General features: G+C 39.5%; 1 protein-coding gene across 1 annotated transcript in view; it reads right to left on the bottom strand.

Moving 5' to 3' along the window:
• The window catches only part of LOC122930494 (4-hydroxyphenylpyruvate dioxygenase), a 93334-nt gene extending 68283 nt beyond the window's left edge, over positions 1–25051 (bottom strand). Inside the window, exons 1-5 of the mRNA XM_044283942.1 lie at positions 24979–25051; positions 8722–8748; positions 8255–8317; positions 8052–8156; positions 4786–4828 (exon numbers count right to left, since the gene is read on the bottom strand). Of these exons, the coding sequence (XP_044139877.1) occupies positions 4786–4828; positions 8052–8156; positions 8255–8317; positions 8722–8748; positions 24979–24981 (241 nt within the window). The 5' untranslated portion in view covers positions 24982–25051. The remainder of the gene's footprint in view (positions 1–4785; positions 4829–8051; positions 8157–8254; positions 8318–8721; positions 8749–24978) is intronic.
• Positions 25052–25731: the final 680 nt, after the last annotated feature.

Genomic DNA, 25731 nt, shown 5'->3' with positions numbered 1-25731 from the left:
ATGGTTCAATGGGAGTAATGACTGGGATATAACAATACTAGGGTTCTCTCTATACAGGAAAGACAGAGAAGGCAAGAAGGGGGGAGGGGTGGCCCTGTATGTGAAAGATAGCATGAAATCTAATTTGATACAAGTTAGGGAGACCAATTTAGAGTCAGTTTGGGTTACCTTGCAGCTTGATCATCATAAGGTAACTCGTGTAGGTGTGATATATAGACCACCTAGCCAAGTCAAAGAACTAGATGATCTATTAGTTAAGGAAATAGCTAAAATGACATTGAAGGGGGAAGTTATCATTATGGGAGACTTTATTCTTCCTGATGTAAACTGGAAAACCAAAATAGCTAGTTCTGCCAAGAGTACAGATATTCTAAATTCCCTACTGGGATTATCTCTACAGCAAGTAGTTGAGGAGCCAACCCGGAAGGAGGCCATTTTAGATTTAGTATTCACAAATGGGACTGATATTACTGTAGGGGAAAGCTTGGGATCTAGTGATCACCAGTCAGTGTGGTTTACTATAAGTACAGTGACTAAGTCACACCACACAAAAACAAGAGTTTTAGATTTTCGAAAAACTGACTTTTCTAAAATTAGATTAGTGGTATACGAGTCCCTATCAGATTGGAACAGTTTCAATGGAGTCCAGGAGAAATGGAACTACTTAAAAGTGGCACTATTGAAGGCAACAGAAAATTGCATTAGGCTAGTCAGTAAAAGCAAAAAAGGGAAGAGACCACTGTGGTACTCAGCAGAAGTGGCCAAAATCATTAAAAACAAAAAGATAGCATTTAGTAATTATAAATAAAAAATAAACGAGGATGACAGGCAAATTTATAAGATTAGGCAGAGAGAGGCCAAACAAGTTATAAGAGCTTCTAAAGCACAGGCAGAAGAGAAATTAGCTCAGTCAGTGAAAATAGGCGATAAGACATTCTTCAGATACATAAATGAAAAAAGGAAATTAAACAAGGAATAACCAAATTAAAAACAAAAGAAGGAAGGTATATGGAAGAAGATAAAGAACTAACTGACTGCCTCAATGAATACTTCTGTTCAGTTTTTACAAAGGAAAATGAAGGAAAAGGACCTCAGTTAGGCTACTTTCACACTAGCGTTCGATCGGATCCGTTCTGAACGGATCCGATCATAATAATGCAGACGGAGGCTCCGTTCAGAACGGATCCGTCTGCATTATATTGGCATATAAAAGCTAAGTGTGAAAATAGCCTCGGACGGATCCGTCCAGACTTTCAATGTAAAGTCAATGGGGGACGGATCCGCTTGAAGATTGAGCCATATTGTGGCATCTTCAAACGGATCCGTCCCCATTGACTTACATTGTAAGTCTGGACGGATCCGCACGCCTCCGCACGGCCAGGCGGACACCCGAATGCTGCAAGCAGCGTTCAGCTGTCCGCCTGTCCGTGCGGAGGCGAGCGGAGCGGAGGCTGAACGCCGCCAGACTGATGCAGTCTGAGCGGATCCGCATCCATTCAGACTGCATCAGGGCTGGACGGAAGCGTTCGGGTCCGCTCGTGAGCCCCTTCAAACGGAGCTCACGAGTGGACCGACGAACGCTAGTGTGAAAGTAGCCTTAGTCAGCTGTCTAAAAGTAATACAAATAAGTCACAGGGGCCTGATGGGATACACCCAAAGCTATTAAAAGAGCTCAGTGGCTAACTAGCAAAACCATTAACAGATTTATTTAAACAATCACTGGCAACAGGAGTCATCCCAGAAGTTTGGAAATTGGCAAATGTTGTGCCGATTCACAAGAAAGGTAGTAGGGAGGAATCGGGCAACTATAGGCCAGTAAGCCTGACATCAATAGTGGGGAAATTAATGGAAACCATACTTAAGGAGAGCATTGTGGAACATCTAAAATCCCATGGATTGAAAGATGAAAAACATCATGGGCCAGATTTATCATGACTCTGACAGCTCACTCCACTTTCACATATGGCTAAAGTCAGTTTTAGCCAAGTCAGATTTATGAACGGCCCTTTAAGACTGTAATAAATGTGGTTTGACGGTAGCAGTTTATCCGTCAGTAAGCAGCTTTACAAAAGTGGCACATCTTTACGAAAAAGTCGCATGTCTTTACGAAAAAGTCGCATGTTCTATTAAAAAGTCTCATAAGATAAGCATGGTCCTCACTGGAGTGAAATTGCGCAATTTTTTGCGACTTTTTTGCGACTTTTTAAATAGTCTCAATAGTAAATCTGTCTAGAGATTAATTTTCATAAGAAAACACGCCCACTTTCAGAAAACTGGCGAGCATAGTGCAGAGCAGAAAAAAGTCGCAAATTTCTGCGCAGTTTTAATGATTGCGCAAAAATTTGCTCCTTTGCACTCCATTATTCTGACTTGAGCTAATGATAAATCTGGCCCCATGGGTTTACTTCAGGGAGATCATGTCAAACTAATCTTATTGATTTTTTTGATTGCGTGACTAAAATAATAGATGGCGGAGGTGCAGTAGACATCGCTTATCTGGACCTTAGTAAGGCTTTTGATACTGTCCCACATAGAAGGCTTATCAATAAATTGCAGTCTTTGTGCGTGGACTCCCATATTGTTGAATGGATTAGGCAGTGGCTGAGGGACAGACAACAGAGGGTTGTAGTCAATGGAGTATATTCAGACCATGGTCTTGTTACCAGTGGGTACCTCAGGGATCTGTTCTGGGACCCATATTGTTTAATATCTTTATCAGCGAAATGGCAAAAGGCCTCGATGGTAAGGTGTGTCTTTTTGCTGATGACACAAAGATTTGTAGCAGGATTGATGTTCCTGGAGGGGTACACTAAATGGAAAAGGATTTAGGAAAACTAGAGGAATGGTCAAAAATCTGGCAACTAAAATTTTTATGTTGATAAGTGCAAGATAATGCACCTGGGGCGTAAAAACCTAAGAGCAGAATATAAAATCAGTGATGCAGTCCTAACCTCAGTATCTGAGGAAAGACTTAAAGGTAGGCAGACAATGTCATAGAGCAGCAGGAAATGCTAGCAGAATGCTTGGGTGTATAGGGAGAGGCATTACCAGTAGAAAGAGGGAGGTGCTCATGCCGCTCTACAGAGCACCAGTGAGACCTCATTTGGAGTATTGTGCTCAGTACTGGAGACCATATCTCGAGAAGGATATTGATACTTTGGAGAGAGTTCAGAGAAGAGCTACTAAACTAGTACATGGATTGCAGGATAAAACTTACCAGGAAAGATTAAAGGACCTTAACATGTATAGCTTGGGAGAAAGACGAGACAGAGGGGATATGATAGAAACTTTTAAATACATCAAGGGAATCAACAAGGTAAAAGAGGAGAGAATATTTAAAAGAAGAAAAACTGCTACAAGAGGACAAAGTTTTAAATTAGAGGGGCGAAGGTTTAAAAGTAATATCAGGAAGTATTACTTTACTGAGAGAATAGTGGATGCATGGAATAGCCTTCCTGCAGAAGTGGTAGCTGCAAATACAGTGAAGGAGTTTAGGCATGCATGGGATAGGCATAAGGCCATCCTTCATATAAGATAGGGTCAAGGGCTATTCATAGTATTCAGTATATTGGGCAGACTAGATCGGCCAAATGGTTCTTATCTGCCGACACATTCTATGTTTCTATGTCTCCCCTGGTTACGGCCACCTCTCCTGTCGAATCTCGCCGGGCCACGATTGCGCAGAAGACTGAAGATTCTCTCCCGGCCGGGCAATGTCCTAAATGCGCCATGATGACTTCTTCCTGGCCAGTATAGTACAGAGCTGCGAACGCGCACGCCGGCTCTGTACTATACAGGCCAGGAATAAGTCACCATGGCGCATGCGCGGCGTTCGTGCGCGTTCAGGACATTGCGCGGCCCGGCTGGGAGAAAAACTTCAGTCTTCTGCGCAAGCGCGGCCTGGCCAGGAGAAGACATCAATCAAGCACCGCCGAATCCAGGAAGTGAACGTCGTGCTGGACGAAGGTAAGTATGAAAACTGAAGATGGGAATACCCCTTTAAGGTGAAAATGAGCCTGGTCCTTAAGGGGTTAAGATGAGCTATTTTGCCTTTCGTTTTTGATCCTATAGTAGTATTTTAGTCACTTGGTGGTAGTCTTTTGTGTAAAGGTTTTACCTGCCATATCGTCCTTTTCTTCATAACTGTTGGTCCAAGTAGGTGTGTTGGAGTTGGTGTCTTTATTTTTCTGCATTTGGAACCTTGTTTGACTTTCAGATTATAATTTCTGGCCGTTAGTGCTAATTTTCATCACTGTTTAGCAGTTTTGATCATTACGCTATTGTCGTCAGTGTTTGCTTTTGAAGGTTTCCTCACGTTGATACCTGTTTCAGTCACACATCTCTGGAGAATGTTGCAAGCTATATATAATTGGTTTCCTATTTGCTCTTTTTTATTTTGGAGCCATGAACAAAGGCCTGCAGAATACAGTTGTTTGGATGTTCTGTTTGGATTTTCAGCTTTTGTTTTAACAGCGTTCACTGTGCAGTATAAATGACATGTTTAAAGGCTAAGTCCACCTTTGGGGGCATTTTTTTTTTATTATCATTGCATTGTACTCATTTTGAGATAAAATATTTTTTTTAATTAGTGTTTATTAAAAATTAAAGCTTCCTTTGGATATAAATTTTGGATACTATGTTTTGCTACGGGCACCATTAGATCTGGGTCTATGCCCCTGAGAGTATTATTTCTTCATAAGATATACTATTGAACTGCTCCTTATCTAATGTACAGTACACATGTCAGAGAAATAAAGTCATCAGATCATATATGAATAGGCTTACCTTGATTTTCTGGATTCAGTGGAGATTGAAAAATGAAAAATATCTGTCAAAAAACACATTAAAAACATAAAATGAATAAAAAAATAATAATGAGCGTTGACTAATCTTCCAACAAGAGCAAATATACCATCTATGCAACCTGTGCAGCTGCACATGGGCCTTGGAGGCAACTGGGCCCCCTGCTCCTTTAAAAATAGTAATGGTCTCGATTGTCTGTTAGAATATGTTGTTAAATATGAATATGAAATATGTATCGCATTGGGGCTCATTTACTAAAGACTGGTGTTTTACATGCCTGTCTAAGTAAAAAAAAAAAAGCTGCTGGAGTAAGATGAGGCCAATTTATTTAGGGGCGCATGCCTTTTAATAAATTTGTTGTATCTGAGACATCTGTATGCTGCCAAAAAGTGGCAAGAGCAGTGGAGAAAGGCAAAAAGTCAAAATTTGTTGTGCAAAATGCAGTTTTCACAAATATATGTGACTTTCACATGGCAGTTTGTTTGTAAATGACTAGTGTTGAGCGAACTTGTGTTTTTAAGTTCGATGTATCTAAGAATCCTGTTATAGATTCCACTACCACGGACCATAACAGAATTCTATGACGGCATGCACCATAGAAGCCTATAAGAGGCATTCCATTATAATAGAAGTCTATGCTGGCCATACTAAGGGATTGACAATGACTTGGCCATTCCAAAACACAAATCTTAATTTTTTTGCAGTCATTCATTAGTTAATTTACTTCTGTACAATACTTTGGGTCATTGTCTTGTTGCATTATCTAATGGCTGTTCAGCTTGAGGTCATGCTGCTCCTACATTGTGTTGTAAAATGATTTGATACACTTTAGAATTCATTGTTCCCTCAATGATTGCAAGGAGTTCAGGCCCCAACCATGGTTCACAGTTGGGATGAGGTTGTGGTGTAGGTGTGTAATGTTCTTTTTCTTTCAAACATAGCATTGTGCATTTGTACTAAAAAGTTCCACTTTTGTCTCATGAGTTCATAGAAAATTTTCCCAGAAGAGTTGCGGAATTATCCTGGCAGCCCCATGGAGAGCCCTGAAAATGCTTTTGCCCTGTGCGATTTAGCCACAAGTTAGCGGAAATTGATATATATATATTTTTTTCTTGCAAAGTCTCATATTCCACTAACTTGTGACAAAAAATAAAATCTCACATGGCATGGGTATATGTAAAAATACACCATGTGACACTTTTTTGCAGCCAAGATGCGCAAAGGGGCCTAATTTCCAATGAGTACTTTCAGGATTTCACAGGGCATTTTTTACGCATTTGGATTCCAAACTACTTCTCACGCTTTAGGGCCCCTAAAATGCCAGGGCAGTATAAATACCCCACATGTGACCCCATTTCGGAAAGAAGACACCCCAAGGTATTCCGTGAGCGGTATGGTTAGTTCATGTAAAAAAAATATTTTTGTCACAAGTTAGTGGAATATGAGACTTTGTAAAAAAAATAAAAATAAAAAAATTATAATTTTCCGCTAACTTGTGACCAAAAATAAAAACTTCCATGAACTCACTATGCCCATCAGCGAATACCTTAGGGTGTCTACTTGTCCGAAATGGGGTCATTTGTGCGGTGTTTCTACTGTCTGGGCATTGTAGAACCTCAGGAAACATGACCGGTGCTCAGAAAGTCAGAGCTGTTTCAAAATGCGGAAATTCACATTTTTGCACCATAGTTTGTAAATGCTATAACTTTTACCCAAACCAATAAATATACCCTTATTGCATTTTTTTTTATCAAAGACATGTAGAACAATAAATTTAGAGAAAAATTTATATAGAAATGTAGTTTTAATTGAAAAATGTTACAACCGAAAGTGAAAAATGATGTTTTTTGCAAAAATTTCGGTCAATTTCGATTAATATCAAAAAAAATTAAATGTCAGCAGCAATGAAATACCACCAAATGAAAGCTCTATTAGTGAGAAGAAAATGAGGTAAAATTCATTTGGGTGGTAAGTTGTATGACCGAGCAATAAACCTTGAAAGTAGTGTAGTGCAGAATTGTAAAAAGGGGGTTTAAGCCAGGGGAGCTGAGGTGGTTAAATCAGTTCATATATGTATACAAAGGGCATTTAATAATTCACTATATGTATAACAAATAGCCCTATTCTAATCACCAAATTCATATAATTTTAAAAACCTCATATTTAAAACACATATACAAACGGTATATTTATTGGATGACCCAAGTCCCTAATGCGGAGCTCTCGCATTAAAAAATAAAATAAAAAATAGAACAAAGTGGCTATAAAAAATTAGGACATCTAACTGGGCAGGTTTCAAATGATGAATTCTGTGTGGGTAATGAAGATTTATATCTTTTATTGCTTGATATTGGCTTCAAATACAGTAACAGCTCAGTAACTGGTCAACGCAACTGCTCCTATAGACAACGCTTCTTGTGTCAATACGATTTATGCACATCCCGGCTATAGAGTGTCCGTATTATATATCTCTGGTATTGCATGTAGCACCTAACCACATTAGAACGGCAGTCACTGGAGTGTATACACACTGTGTTGATACCAGTGTAAGTCGACTTAGTGCTACTCACGACTGTGCTTGGTTGAAGCCAATTTCAAGCAACAAAAGATATAAATCTTCATTACCCACACAGAATTCATCATTTGAAACCTGTCCAGTTAGATGTCTTTATTTTTTTTAGCCGCTTTGTTCTATTTTTAATTTTATTTTTTAATGCGAGAGCTCCGCTTTAGGGACGGGTCATCGAATAAATATACCGTTTGTATATGTGTTTTAAATATGAGGTTTTTATAATTATATGACTTCGTATTATTTGGTGATTAGAATGGGGCTATTTGTTATACATATAGTGAATAATTAAATGCCTTTTGTATACATATATGAACTAATTTAATAAAAGACGCTAATAAACTGCTGAGAGCCAGCCATATTTATTTATTTTTTCTATTGAAGTACGCAGTTAACTGAGGGGTGATCAGTGGGCCAGGCTCCAGATTAGTTGGTGAGTATCCTCAAGTAGATAAAAAAAAAATGGGGGGGGGGGGGGGGGGAAACAGAACATTGCAGGGTCAGGAAAGGGTTAAATGATTCGTATTGAAAAACTATATTTTGAATAATCAATATTTGTGGAACAACCTTTTAAAGCAAAATAAAAACACTAAACGTGAACACATAATAGCAATTCTTACCAAAAAGTAAAAATAAATTGATAACAATATTGTTTCTTTTATTGTCTTGGACTACTTACCTTGTTCTGCTTGACAACATGGGATACCACCTCTCGACTGCCAGTCTCCAGTCCTTTGTAGGCAAAAGGTTCAAATCCCATCTTATCGCAATAGAATGATGCAGCCTGCAAGGAGATGTCCACAATGTGCAAATTGGATGCTTTAGAAAAGAATATCTAATTGCTGCATAACTGATGTAGAACTGGTGTGTTATAAAACCTACCTGTTTTGCATTTCCAACCCAAAAGGTAAGATGATGGAAGCTTAGAAAGCGACCTCGTTCATGCTTAAAAAAAGAATTATCAAAATTAATATTACAAATAGGATTTGCAATTTGAAACAGAAAACATTAGCATGTTGAATGCCTGGCTGCTTCTGTGTACTTTCCTTTCTGACTTTTTTGAGCGGCGAGTATAGAAAACGAACTAGTGAAACTAATACAGTCCTAACAGTTATAATTGTTGCTGTAAGGCTACATTCACACCAGGTAGATTTGTTTCAACTCTTTAAGAGACTAAAATTATGTTGCCCTTTTTGACCTACCACTATGTACGCTTACATTTGTCCAGGGTAGCAATTTGATAAACACGTTAGCAGTGAGTGTGGTAATATACCAACTGATATATAAAAGACGATGTCTACTAACAGTGTTTAATGTCTGAATAATTATTTAAACTTAAATGATATTACCTTTTCCCCTTTGTCGGTGTAAGAAGTCTGAAAGGAAAAAAGAATCTTATTTCTTCTTTTCATTTACTTTTTTTTTTATAATTGTCTTTTTATTAAAGTATTTCTGATAAACACAATACAATGGTATAATCATGCTTATTTCTACAGTTCATTTTTCTTTGAAGGCAAATAACAGCACCGTATAAGAACCAGAAACATCAAAACATTGTTAGTAATGTCATTCAAACATTAATGAATATTTTAACGGAGAATCGTGAGGTTTTCTGGCATAACAACTTTGTTAATCAGTATATATATAATCTTGCTATATTGGTGATAAAGAACCAAAAAGGAAAGAAAAAACGAAATTGAAAAAGACATACATTAGACCAATAGACTACTACAGGACTGGACACATAAGGGGTATACAGTTATACAGTTAGGGAGAGGGTTAAGAAATTATCTAGACACGTGAGTCAAAGTAATCATCCCAGGGTTTCCATATTCAATTGAATCTGTCTAACTGGTTAGTTATGGTAGCTGTGAGATGTTCCATTCTTCTGGTCTCCAGTACACTAGCCAGTAAGTCTAGATCAGTAGGCGGATCTGTCCTTTTCCAGAAACTGGCTATAAGGCGCCTAGCTGCCGTCAGTATATATAGGGTTAAAGCTAGGACATGCTTCTTTAACGGTGTAGGAGGCATGTTTAATAGGTAAAATAAGGGTCTAGAGGGAACTTAATATTTAGTAGTTGGAGGAGAAGAGTCCAAAATGGAATCAATACTGTGCATTCCCAAAAAATATGTATATGTGATCCCACTCCCGTTCCACATCTCCAACACCTGTCTGTGATATAGTCCTGATCAAAAGTTTAAGACCACTTAAAAAATGTGAAAGACCACTTGAAAAGTTTAAGACCACTTGCAAAACATCATATTTTACATTGTTGGATGTAAGCCCCATAACCATCAGACGGCATCTGAGACTGAAGGGCTTCAAAAACAAAAAACGTCTTCAAAGACCTCGTCTCCTTGAACGCCACAGAACTGCTTGTTTGGACTTTGCAGGAGAGCACCAAACATGGGACATTCAAAGGTGGAAGAAAGTTTTATTCTCTGATGAGAAAAAATGTAACCTTGATGGTCCTGATGGTTTCCAACGTTACTGGCTTGGCAAGCAGATCCCACCTGAGATGTTTTCTACTCGCCACAGTGGAGGGGGCACCATAATGGGGTGCTTTTTCCTTCAGTGGAACAATGTAGCTTCAGGAAGTGCAGGGGCGTCAAACGTCCACTGGCTATGTCCAGATGTTGCAGAGAGCATTCCTCATGACTGAGGGCCCTCGTCTGTGTGGTAACGACTGGGTTTTTCAACAGGACAACGCTACAGTACACAATACCCTCAGGACAAGGAACTTCTTCCAGGAGAATAACATCACTCTTTTGGCCCATCCTGCGTGTTCCCCTGATCTAAATCCAATTGAGAACCTTTGGCGATGGATGGCAAGGGAAGTTTACAAAGATGGACAACAGTTCCAGACAGTAGATGGCCTTTGTGCAGCAGTCTTCAACACTTGGAGAAATGTTCCCACTCACTTCATGGAAACGCTTGCATCAAGCATGCTGAAACGAATTTTTGAAGTGATCAACAATAACGGCGGAGCTACTCATTACTGAGTTCATGTTTAGAAGTTGGATTTCTGTTTTGGGGGGGTTTCGTTTTTTGGAGGTGTGGTCCTAAACTTTTGATCAGCTGAAAAACAGCCTGTTTCAGTTTATTCGTTGTTTTCATTAAATTGAATGCTCAAAAAATGTTTTGTCTCACTCCCATTTCTTCTTGTTGCATGTTGAAGCTCTACTTGGAACCTTGTTAAGATCCAACCATGCTAAATATGATTTTTTGCCATTTTTTAAATGATCTTAAACTTTTGATCAGGACTGTATTAGGGTTGAGGTGCTTCAGCAATTGTGGAGTGTGGTACCAAAACATCAGTATTTAGTGCTGTCCTCTTCCAAATAAGCCCCCATTCCTTGAAAGGAATGGGACGATCTAAAATCGACTCCCACTTAGACATGTATGAATGCTTAATGTGTGAGGGGGATGAAGGAGTAGAAAGTATAACATAGATCTCTGAAATGAGCCCTTTAGTTGAATCCGAGAGTTTGCATACTTTTTCAAATATTGTCGGTGTGGAAACCTGCGAAGAGTCAAATAAGCTAGTGAGAAAATATCTGATTTGCAAATATTGGTAATTAGCGGAATCTGGTAGTCTAAATGAGGATTTAAGTGCTTCAAATGGTAGAATTTGTAGAGTCCTTTAATCCACCATGTCCGCAAATCTAAATATCTTGTTGGAGAACCATAATTTAAAAAAGGACGCACGCATTCAGTCTGCATCTGCACCATATAGCATACGTAAACTTCATTGGCCCCAATAATTGGGGTATTAGCGTAGATGGCACAGGTGACCATATAAGAGAATTAGGATGTACAGGTGCTATCTATAGCTTCTCTATCTCCATCCATTTGGAGTATGTGTACAGGGTGGACCATGCCGGTAACCGCCTAAGGTGTGTAGCCCAGTAATACCGATTAATATCTGGGACCGCCAACCCCTCTTTTGACTTAAGATCTATGAGAATGCTGAATGCTATCCTGTTCCGGTTCCCATTCCATATAAATTTTTGTATCACTGATTGTAGTGCTTTTAAGTCCTTTCCAGGTACTGGAACTGGAAGAGTTTCAAATAAATATAATAATTTAGGCAGGATAGACATTTTGACCGTTGCTATGCGACCGAAAGGGGGAAACGTGTAAAGTCATCCACATATTTAAAAGAGCCTTAAGGTCTCTAAAAAGGGTTGGAAAGTTTTGAGCGTATAAAGAAGAGTAGGTCGGGGTTAATTGTATTCCTAGATAACGTAGGGCTCTGTCACTCCTTTGGAAATGAAAATTAGCCTGAAGAGTTATACAGTTGTGTTCAAAATAATAGCAGTCAGACATCACTAACCTGATAAATCACTGTTTTTGGTAGAAATGATATTTCTACATGGCAAATAATTTACTAGCAGGTGTAGTATAGTAATAGAAATCCAACAGTCATGACATGAATGCTGCTGATTCTGCCTAATTCAATCACTTATTGAAAGGGGCATGTTCAAAATAATAGCAGTGTGGAGTTCAATGAGTGAGGTCATTCATTCTTTGAAAAACAGGTGGCAATTATTGCCCTTATTTAAGGAAGGAAGGCAGCAAATGTTGTACATGCTGGTTACATTGCATTTATCTCTGAAATTCTGATGAAAATGGGTTGTACCAGACATTGTTCAGAAGAACAGTGTACCTTGAATAAAAAGTTGATTGGAGAGGGGAAAACATATTAAGAAGTGCAGAAAATGATAGGCTGCTCAGCTAAAATGATCGCAAATGCTTTAAAATGGCAACCAAAACCTGAAAGACATGGAAGAAAGCAAAAAACTACCATTAGAATGGATAGAAGAATAGCCAAAATGGCAAGGAATCAGCTAACAATCAGCTCCAGGAAGATCAAAGAAGGTCTAAAGTTACCTGTGAGTACTGTTACAATTAGAAGACTCCTATGTGAAACCAAGCTATCTGCAAGAAGCCCCCGCAAAGTCCCACTGAAAAAAAGGCATGTGCTGAAGAGGTTACAATTTGCCAAAGAGCACATTGACTGGCCTAAAGAGACATTTTGTGGACTGATGAAAGTAAGATTGTTATTTTTGGGTCTAGTGGCCGGAGACAGTTTGTCAGATGACCCCCAAACACTGAATTCAAGCCACAGTACACTGTGAAGCGCAAGCATCATAATATGGGGATGTTTCTCATACTACGGTGTTGGGCCTATTTATCACATACCAGGGATCATGGATCAGTTTGAATACATCAGAATACTTGAAGAGGTCATGCTGCCTTATACTGAAAAAGACATGCCCTTAAAATGGGTGTTCCAACAAGACAACGACCCCAAACACACCAGTAAATGTGCAACATCTTGGTTCCAGACCAACAAGATTGACGTTATGGAGTAGTCAGCCCAATCCCCGGATCTTAATCCAATAGAAAACTTGTGGGTTGACATAAAAAAATGCAGTTTCTGAGGCAAAACCAAGAAATAGAGAAGAACTGTGGAATGTAGTCCAATCATCCTGGGCTGGAATACCTGTTCACAGGTGCCAGAAGTTGGTTGACTCCATGTAACACAGATGTACAGCAGTTCTCAGAAACAGTGCTTATACAACTAAATATTAGTTAAGTGATTCAAAGGAAAGAAAAATCTTCAAACATTTTTCAGTTTATATAGTGAATGTTTGAGTTTGTAAAGAAGAATACAAACACTGCTATTTTTTTTGAACAGTCTAATATTCATTTTTTCTTCAATTTGTTTAGAGGAACAACACGAATTTGCTATATTTTTCTTCATGTTTTGATTTGGAATAGAATGTGTAGTGTTCCCAATGCATGTGTATGGAAATAAAAGCTATTAGAAGGATTTTGAGCTTTATTCACTTTTTAAAACACACTGCTATAATTTTGAACACAACTGTATGTAAGTCAGTTAAAGTAAGCAAAATGTAATCCGCAAATAAGGAGACTTTAAATTCTACTTGATTAACTTTAACTCCATGTATGTCAGGGTGAGACCTAATAGCTGCTGCTAGAGGTTCAATACATAACACAAAGAGGAGAGGGGAGAGCGGGCACCCCTGTCGTGTGCCATTAAAGATAGAAATGGTTTAGATTGAACGTGGGGTAGTTTTAATGGTGGTCGTCGGTTGAGCGTAGAGGGCATGAAGGGCGACAAACAGTCCTGTAATGCCAAAAGCTCTCAATGTGGAGAACATATAAGGCCAATGAAGGCGATCAAACACCTTTTCAGAGTCAAGTCCTAGCGCTGGTAAACAATATCTATCAGGTCTATAGTTCTTCTTGAATTTGAATTATCCCCCCCCCCCCGGTGACCCATCACAAAGCCTACCTGATCTTTGTGCACAAGTTGTGGTAACCAGTGCGCAAGTCTATTGGCCAGGATTTTGGTAAAAAATGTTAAAATCAGAGTTGAGAAGGGCTATGGGTCTGTAGTTCGAACAGTCTAATGGGTCCTTATCAGGTTTTGGGATAAGAGTTATATATGAATGTAGGATAGATGTAGGTATTGGTGAACCCTGTAGGAAAGAGTTAAAAAGCGATAACATATGTGGGAGTAGGATAGAAGAGAAGGTCTTATAATAGAGGTAGGGTAGACCATCAGGCCCTAGGGATTGATTATTGGGTAGTTGATTCACCACCTGCTGAATCTCCTCCGCCGTTATCTGTGCGTTGAGTGATGACAAAGCCTCCCCCGACAGTAGATTACATTGATTTAAGAAGGAGGTAAAAAGATTTCTGTTCTCCATCTGGCCAGATGGCATTTGTTGTGGAAGGGAGTATAGAGAAGCATAAAAGTCATGGAAAAGGTCTAAGATACCTTTAGGATCATATTTCTTAGTACTGTCAGGATTTCTCATGACTGTGGGAGACCCTGAGAGGTTAGAGTCTCGAAGTTGTCTTGCTAACATAGTGTGATGCTTATTACCCCAAGCATAAAAACGCTGCCTTGAATATAATAAGAGCTTCTCCGTTCCTACAAAGGCCAATTCCCACAGTCTAGCTCGCAGAACCACTATCCGATGCAAAAAATTATATGAGCGCCGTGTTTCCAATTGGGACTCTAAATCCTTCAGCTGTGTTTTAATAGTGTCGTAAAGCAAAGCACAATCTTTTTTTAGTCTCGAACCCAACTCAATACAGTTTCCCCTAAATACCGCCTTATGGGCCTCCCATATTGTAGAGACAGAGGAGACAGAAGATTAGTTAAAAGAGAAGTAATCAGAGAGAGTGTCTTGAAGTTCCTGTCTGAGTATCGGCCTAGTAAGTAAGGTCTCGTTTAACCTCCATTGACACACCCTAGTACGCACACCAGATGTTTTACTGGAGACTGAAATTGGGGCATGGTCCGACCATGTGATATCACCTATGTCCGCATTATCAAGCAGCCTAAGGGTTGCAATATTTCCCAAAAAGTAATCAATACGGGTATGCGTGCTATGTGGGTGGGAGTAAAAGGTGTATGTTTTAGACATGAGATAGTTTATTCTCCACAAGTCGTATAATGCGAACTTTCGGATCAACCTCCTAAACAGACGTGAAAGTCTGCGTTGGGAATGTGAAGGTGTAGCTCCGCTAAGGGAATTTCTATCCATGTGTTCTGAGAAGGAAATATTTAAATCTCCTCCTTTGATCAGGGCAGCAGGGAGGTAGTGAGAAAGCTTCCGTAGCACTTTATTTAAAAAGGGTATTTGGGCAGAATTGGGGGGCATAAATGTTGCATAATATGAGTTGAGTGCCATTAAAGGTGGTTTTTGATATTTGAGTTAAGGCCCTTTACATTCAGTGAGACACACACCCCCACCGATCAGCTGTTTGAAGAGAAGGCGTGCTCCGTGCCAGCGCTGCCTCCTCTTCACTGTTTACCTGCTCACCGTTGCATCTGCAGCGGTGAGCAGGTGTAATTACACCCAAGCCATCCCATTCATTTCAATGGTACGGATCGCTTCTATACACTTGTCCTACTATAAAAATAAATATGTGATCCTGAACATCCTGATGGACATACAGTTCACAAGTAGTCTGTTATTAGCTCCCATCATAAAATAAATTCTAACAAAGCTAGAACCAGCTCTGTACATCGGATGAATCCAGATATCTCCCCAATCATTGCTCCAACTGCTCGGATTTATTTCAAGCTAACAATTCAGGGTGTGTGTCCTATTTGTAGTAGCGTCCTCCTTAAAGGAAATGTGTCACCAAAGATGTTGTCTCCTAGTTAAAACCAAATAGTAACAAATATCCTTCTTCCTAATCTGTTTTTATTTTCTGATTGTAGATTTTTTTATTCTATATGCTGAACATGATTATGGGGGCGGACATCTTGCCTAAGCTGTTCTTAAAAGCAGTTACACAACATTAAACAAATTGCTTTACGGCAGCCACATGGGCCATGGAGACAATGGTCAGGAGAGGACCTCATTGCCTTCTATGGGGGAGCTTTCTAGGCATGCTCTGTGACCTGTGCAGAGGTCATTTTACAAGGAAAGAATAGATAAGATTTGACAATCACCTATTGTGAATTGTGGATTCTGTTTTATCTATACCCAGAGGTGATAACATTACAGGCAGGACTAGAATGATTGATAAGCAGGTAACTGCAGTAAAGTGATCTGTGCTGACCAAGAAGAGGCGCCTATTATTAGGCTTAATGGCCAGTGCCTAAACTGCAGGATTTTATGAATTCTGTTTAAATATAGATATTGATGTGGAAAATTTAATGTAACATCAAAAAATCTTTAAAAACATGTTAAGCATTAAATGTCATTTAAACAATAGGTCATTTTCTGATGATACACTGCCGTTAACTGTCACAGCTTCGAAAAGAAGATGGCACTTTAAGGACAGAACTGAGCATGCCCGACCCCCTCAGCAATGTTACTGAGGTGGACAGTCAAATAAGGAAGAGAATAAACAGGAGGTGGTGATATACAGATTTGTTGTTAACCAGAAATAAAGAATCATGTCACACAGAGGAGTCACAGCTTACTAATTATAAGACATGTTTTAAACTAATCTCTAAAATAATTATCAAATGATGGTAGATAACCACATCTGCAGGCTATAGTAAACTAAGGCCTCTTTCACACTGTCGTTAGGATTGTCCGGCAGAGTGTTCTGGCAGGGAACAGCCTGCCGGAACCGTGCTAACGTTTGCACACGTGTGCTGCCAGAAGTCCTACCCGGCCCCTTTCACTATAATGGGGACGGACGGGAGATGCGGCCGCAGCACTGCAAACATGCCGAGAGGCGGCAGGACAAAAACCGCAGCAGCCTGCTGGACAATCCTAAAGCCAGTGTGAAAGAAGCCTAAGTAACTTAGTAATATGTTTGCGATACTGTATGTAGGATCAGATTTATTAGCACAATAGGAAATCTGTTTCCAGGTTTTGTATTTAATGGTTTGTAATAAAAGTAGGTAAGAAAAGAAAATGAAAAAACTCGAGATGGCAGTTTAAAGAACACTAAAAGTCTTTAAAATAAATCAGCACATACTGTCAGCAACTTTCTGACTATCCAACATGATGTTATCAGGCCCAGATTTACTACTGCAGGTAAATAATGGGCCACTGACCTTTACAAAATGTTTGGAATTCCCTCTGAAGCTATTGCATTTACTTGTTTTAAGGACTTAAAGGGGTATTCCAACAATAAGATCTGTTAAGTCTGACATGTCATTTTAAGAGGATTATATATATATATACACATATATACAGTGCCTTGCAAAAGTATTAACCCCCCTTGACTTTTTTTGTATTTTGGTGCCTCGCAACCTGGAATTAACATGGATTGTTTGAGGATTTGCCTCATTTAATGTACAAAAAATTCCCACAACTTTGAAGATGTTTTATTTTATTGTGAAGCAAACAACAAAAAGGACAAAATAACAGAAAAAGTCAATGTGAAAAACTATTCACCCCTCTAAAGTCAATACTTTGTAGAGCCACCTTTTGAGGCAATCACAGCTACAAGTCGCTTTGGATAAGTCTCTATAAGCTTGCCACATATTACCACCGGGATATTTGCCCATTCCTCCTTGCAAAACCTCTCCAGCTCCTTCAAGTTGGATGGTTTGCGCTTGTGAACAGCAATCTTTAAATTTGACCACAGATTTTCTATTGGATTGAGATCTGGGCTTTGACTAGGCCATTCCAATACATTTACATGTTTCCCCTTAAACCACTCAAGTGTTGCTTTAGCAGTGTGTTTGGGGTCATTGTCCTGCTGGAAGGTGAACCTCCGTCCTAGCCTCAAATCATGCACAGAGTGGTACAGGTTTTGCTCAAGAATATCCCTGACCAGTTTCCCAGTCCCGACTGCTAAAAAACATCCCCACAGCATGATGCTACCACCACCATGTTTCACCGTGGGGATGGTGTTCTTTGGGTGATGTCATGTGTTGGGTTTGCGCCAGACATAGCGTTTTCTTTGATGGCCAAAAAGTTCAATTTAAGTCTCATCAGACGAGAGCACCTTCCTCCATACATTTTGGGAGTCTCCCACATGCCTTTTCGCAAACTCACAACGTGCCTTTTTGTTTTTAGCTGAAAGTAATGGCTTTCTTCTGGCTACTCTGCCATAAAGCCCAACTCTATAAAGTGTACGGCTTATTGTCATCCTATGTACAGGTACTCCAGTCTCTGTTGTGGAACTCTGCAGCTCCTCCAGGGTTACCTTAGGCCTATGTGCTGCCTCTCTGAATAATGACCTCCTTGCCCAGTCCGTGAGTTTTGGTGGGCGGCTGTCTCTTGGCAGGTTTGCTGTTGTGCCATGTTCTTTCCATTTGGTTATGATAGATTCGATGGTGCTTCTGGTGATCCGCAAAGCTTTGGATATTTTTTTTATAACCTAACCCTGACTTGCACTTCTCAACAACATTGTCCCTTACTTGTTTGGAGAGTTCCTTGGTCTTCATGGCAGTGTTTGGTTAGTGATGCCTCTTGCTTAGGTGTTGCAGCCTCTGGGGCCTTTCAAAAAAGATGTGTATGTAATGACAGATCATGTGACACTTAGATTGCACACAGGTAGACATAATTTCACTAAGGCCTCATGCACACGACCGCGTCCGCGTCTGTTCCGTCATTTTTCACAGTTTAGCGGAGGTCCCATTCATTTCTAAGAAGCTGTGAAAAAAAACTGATAGTCCTCCGTTTTTTCTCCGCGTCCGTGATCCGTGATTCCAGTCCGTCTAAAATATATAACCTGTCCTATTCTTGTCAGTGGAAAATGGAGGACGGAACCATTCAAGTCAATGGGTCCGTCAAAAAAAAACTGGTATGTCATCCGTGTCCGCGTCCATTTTTTTCTACAAGACCTTGGTGCAATAAAATTACACTTTTCATTAACCTACCTTTTTTTCCCCCTGTCAGACAAAAAAAAGGAAGACACAAGGAAACACAACTGAAGCAAAATCGGACACGGACCACTGAAGCCAAATCACTGACAGTGAAAAAACACTGTCGTGTGCATAAGGCCTAATTATGTGACTTCTGAAGGTAATTGGTTGCACCAGAGCTTTTTATGGGCTTCCTAACAAAGGGGTGAATACATACGCACATGCCAATTTTCTGTTTTCTATTTCTAAAGAATAGTTTTATTTATACATTTTTCTCATTTCACTTCACCAACTTAGACTATTGTGTTCTGATCCATCACATAAAATTCAGATTAACAAAACATTGAACTTAGGTCTGTAATGTAACAAAATACCCAAAAAAGTGAATACTTTTGCAAGGCACTGTAAATATATACACTACGTGCAGAATTATTAGGCAAATGAGTATTTTGACCACATCATCCTCTTTATGCATGTTGTCTTACTCCAAGCTGTATCGGCTCGAAAGCCTACTACCAATTAAGCATATTAGGTGATGTGCATCTCTGTAATGAGAAGGGGTGTGGTCTAATGACATCAACACCCTATATCAGGTGTGCATAATTATTAGGCAACTTCCTTTCTTTTGGCAAAATGGGTCAAAAGAAGGACTTGACAGGCTCAGAAAAGTCAAAAATAGTGAGATATCTTGCAGAGGGATGCAGCACTCTTAAAATTGCAAAGCTTCTGAAGCGTGATCATCGAACAATCAAGCGTTTCATTCAAAATAGTCAACAGGGTCGCAAGAAGCGTGTGGAAAAACCAAGGCGCAAAATAACTGCCCATGAACTGAGAAAAGTCAAGCGTGCAGCTGCCAAGATGCCACTTGCCACCAGTTTGGCCATATTTCAGAGCTGCAACATCACTGGAGTGCCCAAAAGCACAAGGTGTGCAATACTCAGAGACATGGCCAAGGTAAGAAAGGCTGAAAGACTACCACCACTGAACAAGACACACAAGCTGAAACGTCAAGACTGGGCCAAGAAATATCTCAAGACTGATTTTCCTAAGGTTTTATGGACTGATGAAATGAGAGTGAGTCTTGATGGGCCAGATGGCTGGATTGGTAAAGGGCAGAGAGCTCCAGTCCGACTCAGACGCCAGCAAGGTGGAGGTGGAGTACTGGTTTGGGCTGGTATCATCAAAGATGAGCTTGTGGGGCCTTTTTGGGTTGAGGATGGAGTCAAGCTCAACTCCCAGTCCTACTGCCAGTTTCTGGAAGACACCTTCTTCAAGCAGTGGTACAGGAAGAAGTCTGCAAGGTAAGAAAAACATGATTTTCATGCAGGACAATGCTCCATCACACGCGTCCAAGTACTCCACAACGTGGCTGGCAAGAAAGGGTATAAAAGAAGAAAATCTAATGACATGGCCTCCTTGTTCACCTGATCTGAACCCCATTGAGAACCTGTGGTCCATCATCAAATGTGAGATTTACAAGGAGGGAAAACAGTACACCTCTCTGAACAGTGTCTGGGAGGCTGTGGTTGCTGCTGCACGCAATGTTGATGGTGAACAGATCAAAACACTGACAGAATCCATGGATGGCAGGCTTTTGAGTGTCCTTGCAAAGAAAGGTGGCTATATTGGTCACTGATTTGTTTTTGTTTTGTTTTTGAATGTCAGAAATGTATATTTGTGAATGTTGAGATGTTATATTGGTTTCACTGGTAAAAATAAAAAATTGAAATGGGTATATATTTGTTTTTTGTTAAGTTGCCTAATAATTATGTACAGTAATAGTCACCTGCACACACAGATATCCCCCTAAAATAGCTAAAACTAAAAACAAACTAAAAACTACTTCCAAAAATATTCAGCTTTGATATTAATGAGTTTTTTGGGTTCATTGAGAACATGGTTGTTGTTCAATAATAAAATTAATCCTCAAAAATACAACTTGCCTAATAATTCTGCACTCCCTGTATATCTATATAAAGTGGTACAGGCGACGTTTCAGCTCAGCAATAGAGCCTTTTTCAAGCACTTGAGAAAGGCTCTATTGCTGAGCTTAAAAACGTTGCCTGTACCACTGGGTGAATAAAAGTTTTTTCTTTTAAATATTTTTCTGGAGTGCTGCCCTTTTTCGTTTTTATGTGTGGATAATTGCTCATTCCCATTGGGCTTTGGACCCGTGCACCTTTGATATTCGTGTCTGTGCTGCCATTTTTTTAATTTTTTTAATTTTATATATATATATATATATACAGACGTGGACAAAATTGTTGGTACCCTTTGGTCAATGAAAGAAAAAGTCACAATGGTCACAGAAATAACTTTAATCTGACAAAAGTAATAATAAATTAAAATTCTATAAATGTTAACCAATGAAAGTCAGACATTGTTTTTCAACCATGCTTCAACAGAATTATGTAAAAAAATAAACTCATGAAACAGGCATGGACAAAAATGATGGTACCCCTAGAAAACACAGAACATAATGTGACCAAAGGGACATGTTAATTCAAGGTGTGTCCACTAATTAGCATCACAGGTGTCTACAACCTTGTAATCAGCCATTGGGCCTATATATATGGCTCCAGGTAATCACTGTGTTGTTTGGTGATATGGTGTGTACCACACTCGACATGGACCAGAGGAAGCAAAGGAAAGAGCTGTCTCAAGAGATCAGAAAGAAAATTATAGACAAGCATGTTAAAGGTAAAGGCTATAAGACCATCTCCAAGCAACTAGATGTTCCTGTGAGTACAGTTGCACATATTATTCATAAGTTTAAGATCCATGGGACTGTAGCCAACCTCCCTGGACGTGGCCGCAGGAGGAAAATTGATGACAAATCTAAGAGACGGATAATCCGAATGGTAACAAAAGAGCCTAGAAAGACTTCTAAAGAGATTCAAGGTGAACTTCATGCTCAAGGAACATCAGTGTCAGATCGCACCATCCGTCGTTGTTTGAGCCAAAGTGGACTACATGGGAGACGACCAAGGAGGACACCATTGTTGAAAACGAATCATAAAAAAGCAAGACTGGAATATGCCAAACTACATGTTGACAAGCCACAAAGCTTCTGGGAGAATGTCCTGTGGACAGATGAGACAAAAATCGAAGTTTTTGCCAAGGCACATCAGCTGTATGTTCACAGACGAAAAAATGAAGCATATCAAGAAAAGAACACTGTCCCTACTGTGAAACATGGAGGAGGCTCTGTTATGTTCTGGGGCTGCTTTGCTGCGTCTGGCACAGGGTGTCTTGAATCTGTGCAGGGTACAATGAAATCTCAAGACTATCAAGGAATTCTAGAGAGAAATGTACTAGCCAGTGTCAGAAAGCTTGGTCTCAGTCGCAGGTCATGGGTCTTGCAACAGGACAATGACCCAAAACACACCGCTAAAAACACCCAAGAATGGCTAAGAGGAAAAAATTGGACTATTCTAAAGTGGCCTTCTATGAGCCCTGACCTCAATCCTATTGAGCATCTTTGGAAGGAGCTGAAACATGCAGTCTGGAAAAGGCACCCTTCAAACCGGACACAACTGGAGCAGTTTGCTCATGAGGAGTGGGCCAAAATACCTGCTGAGAGGTGCAGATGTCTCATTGACAGTTACAGGAAGCGTTTGATTGCAGTGATTGCCTCAAAAGGTTGCGCAACAAAATATTAAGTTAGGGGTACCATCATTTTTGTCCATGCCTGTTTCATGAGTTTATTTTTTTACATAATTCTGTTGAAGCATGGTTGAAAAACAATGTCTGACTTTCATTGGTTAACATTTATAGAATTTTAATTTATTATTACTTTTGTCAGATTAAAGTTATTTCTGTGACCATTGTGACTTTTTCTTTCATTGACCAAAGGGTACCAACAATTTTGTCCACGTCTGTATATATAATTACTTTACTAAGACATTTTAAGACAATACCAAATTTTGCAGATTAGGAAAATCTCAATATTTCAAATTCAGAAAATTAGGTGCGCCAAAAACATTCTTTCTATTAAAAAAAAACAACAGTAAAGGTACTAAACACAGATTTCTTCAGCTGCCAAGTGCACATGTAACAGGTCGGCCAGTTTCATAGTTACAAATCTGCTGACAGATGCTCTTTAAAAAAAGGTTGCAAACTTTTAAAATGGCACTTGCACCATTTTCTCAAAGGGGTTAGAGTCATTGGTGGGAAGTGTCATTGCTCAACACAGCTCTATCATCATTTACACCAGATTTATTATGTAAATGACTGAAATGTACACCAACTATGAGCTGGCATAGATTTCAGTTTAGGCATACAGACTGCCTGAGGACGCACTTTATTTATGAAGTGTGCACCTCATCAGAAATTAAGCGCATCCTTGGCAGCGCAGGGGATATCAAGATGGCATAGAAAATGTTGGTCTTGATAAATCTCCCCTTTATGTATTTCAGTTTCCTCTTTGTCTAATAATATATAAGCAGATGGTGATGGTGCAGTACCTGGAATCAGGGTTACTGCAAAGGGTTAATTGCTATGACGTTCCATTGCTAAGTTAAATGTTGTGATTTGATATGTTTGTATACCTAATGGCATTGTATGGACAATTACTGGTTAACTTATTACTGGTTATGTGGGTTGCCAGAAGATGGGCCTAGGTCCACCCCCTGGTTAGTTAGAGTTAGGGCTGTTGAGTGCTACAGTGAAGACCTATGTGCATCTCCTCGGAGCTAGGCTGAGCCCAGAGAACCCTCATCTCTTCTACAGCCAACAAAGTACCTTTACCACTACCACTAAAGTGTTCTTAAGAGAAGGAAGTTGGAAAGTCCACAACTCACAAGGCTGTGCATTGGAGTCAGTCAGCAAGGCATTGTGCACGTTTATGGCAGAAAGACCTTACTGTTGTGGAAAATAATATTGCTAAGGGTGGGTTTACATCCCGTTTTTCCCATCTGTTCTGCATATAAGTTGGAACAAAAAAAGCATACAAAAGTGCAGCACACCACTCTTTTGTATCCTACAGAGTCTGGTAAAAAATATATACGTTAATGTATACTTTTGTTTACAATGAAACTCTATGGTGAACAGATGCCACTGTATGGCATCAGTCTGAGGCATCCGTTAAATTATACGTTTTTTGTATACGTTAAATGTATGGCAGAAACGTGATGTGAACCCAGCCTAAGGCCCTATTCACACATCCGCAATTCCTTTCCGCATTTTGTGGAATGGAATTGCGGACCCGGCCCCGATCCGGAAATGCGGACCCGCACCTCCGGGTCTGCATTTCCGTTCCCCTGAAAACCAAATAGAACATGCCCTATTCTTGTCCGCAATTGCGGACAAGAATAGGCATAGTCTATTAGTGCCGGCAATGTGCGGTCTGCAAAATGTGGAACGCACATTGCCGGTGTCCGTGTTTTGCGGATCCGTGGATCCGCAAAACACACACGGATGTGTGAATGGACCCTAAAGCGTTCCCCACACTTTGAGATGGTTTGGCACACCATGTCTTATATCTGCACCCCTCCGCCCGGGAGCTGTAGAAGCTTACCAAGATCCTCACTGCATGCCTAAGGTTCTGCAGAGAGACTTTAGAGGGAGACACAAAGAAGGATTACTACAACCCTTGTTATTGCTGCTGTCCATACGCTATCATTGGAGAAGAATTGCACAGTTATACTGTATGCTTTGGAATTGTGCTTTATTGTTACTGGATGAACTACTTCCATTAATATTTTATATATGTAAATAATAATGAATGTTTCTAATGATAAAATCACATACATTTATGGACTGGAAAGTTTATTATACTGTACATAAGTAATACATGAAGGATACAACAAGTTATATGAAATCCCTAAAATTATTATGATATGTCTGTATGCAACTTTTTTAAACGCCCTTTGTCTTTTATTTTTTTCTTCCCTTGTGATCCTAAAGAGCTAAATGACACAATGTTATTGCCTTAATATTATTGTTTACCTTGGTGTATTAATTCCTCACCATTTTCAAGATCTCTGCTTAATGTCAATAAATGGAAATTAAACAACATGATATGCAGCTAGTAGAGGGTATCCAGATGTGTACTATAACATTTTCATAAACTTCTAGATGTATGCCAAAAGAGTGTCCCTTTGGCATACATTTAGAGGGCTTATTGCAGTCTCCTAGGCATTGTATTACAGCAGCATGTTGGAAAGAAAAGTATTCTTTCAACAAATGTGGTTAAAGCAGAAACTCAGTGGACCTTAAAGAACAGCAAAGTGATAGCTTGGTAAAGAAATACCAAACTTACTTGTTGGTACTTACCATTATGCCGAATGTTCTAACTGCTCTCTGGTTTATCTCCCACTTATAGACTTCAGGATAACTCAAAGGGCAGTTTGATGAAAACAGTTCACGTATAAACCATGGAAAAATGCAGTGATTGGCCAGCTGTAAAAACACCCTCTGGCCCTCCGCCCCAAATAAATAAATTTTGTGTGTTACTTTAACCTGTCCTGGGTCCCTCACCTTTTCCCTCATATGGAATATTGTGTAACTACCATTCCTAAACTGGAACTACTGAAAACAGGTGACCAAACAGACCCACACTGAAAGTGAGTTGTAAATATTGTCTTAGAAGGAAGAGGTTAAACACACTAGTAATACTAAAGACATACTAAATAGTACAAACATTTACGAAAACGGGTAGACATGTATGGGCTATGTATAGATAAGAGAGGACACCCTCATGGGTGCTTGTGTCCTCCACTTCCTGTGAATTAGATTCTAATCAGGGTTTTTGCTGCATTTTGTGTGTGTTTTTCTTAATTATGGTACATATATATATATTTGTCTAGTAATTTCTACAAAAACACCCACCAAACAGGAACATAGTATCTTAAAAAGGAAAGCGGCAGCCACATGTCACAAAGGTTGTAATTTAATCTTTTAACTGAAGTAAATTTGGAGGCCGTACATCAGATTGTTCAGATGGTCAGAAGAATCTTTTTGTTTTCCCCTTCATTTATTTATTTATTACAAAAATGCATTGATTATAATTGTTTATGCACCCTCAGG

Source organism: Bufo gargarizans, chromosome 3 (genome assembly GCF_014858855.1).
Source record: "Bufo gargarizans isolate SCDJY-AF-19 chromosome 3, ASM1485885v1, whole genome shotgun sequence".
In the NCBI taxonomy this organism is placed as follows: domain Eukaryota; kingdom Metazoa; phylum Chordata; class Amphibia; order Anura; family Bufonidae; genus Bufo; species Bufo gargarizans.
The sequence above is the reverse complement of the archived record's forward strand: the minus strand, read 5'-3'. Positions and strand labels throughout refer to the sequence as shown.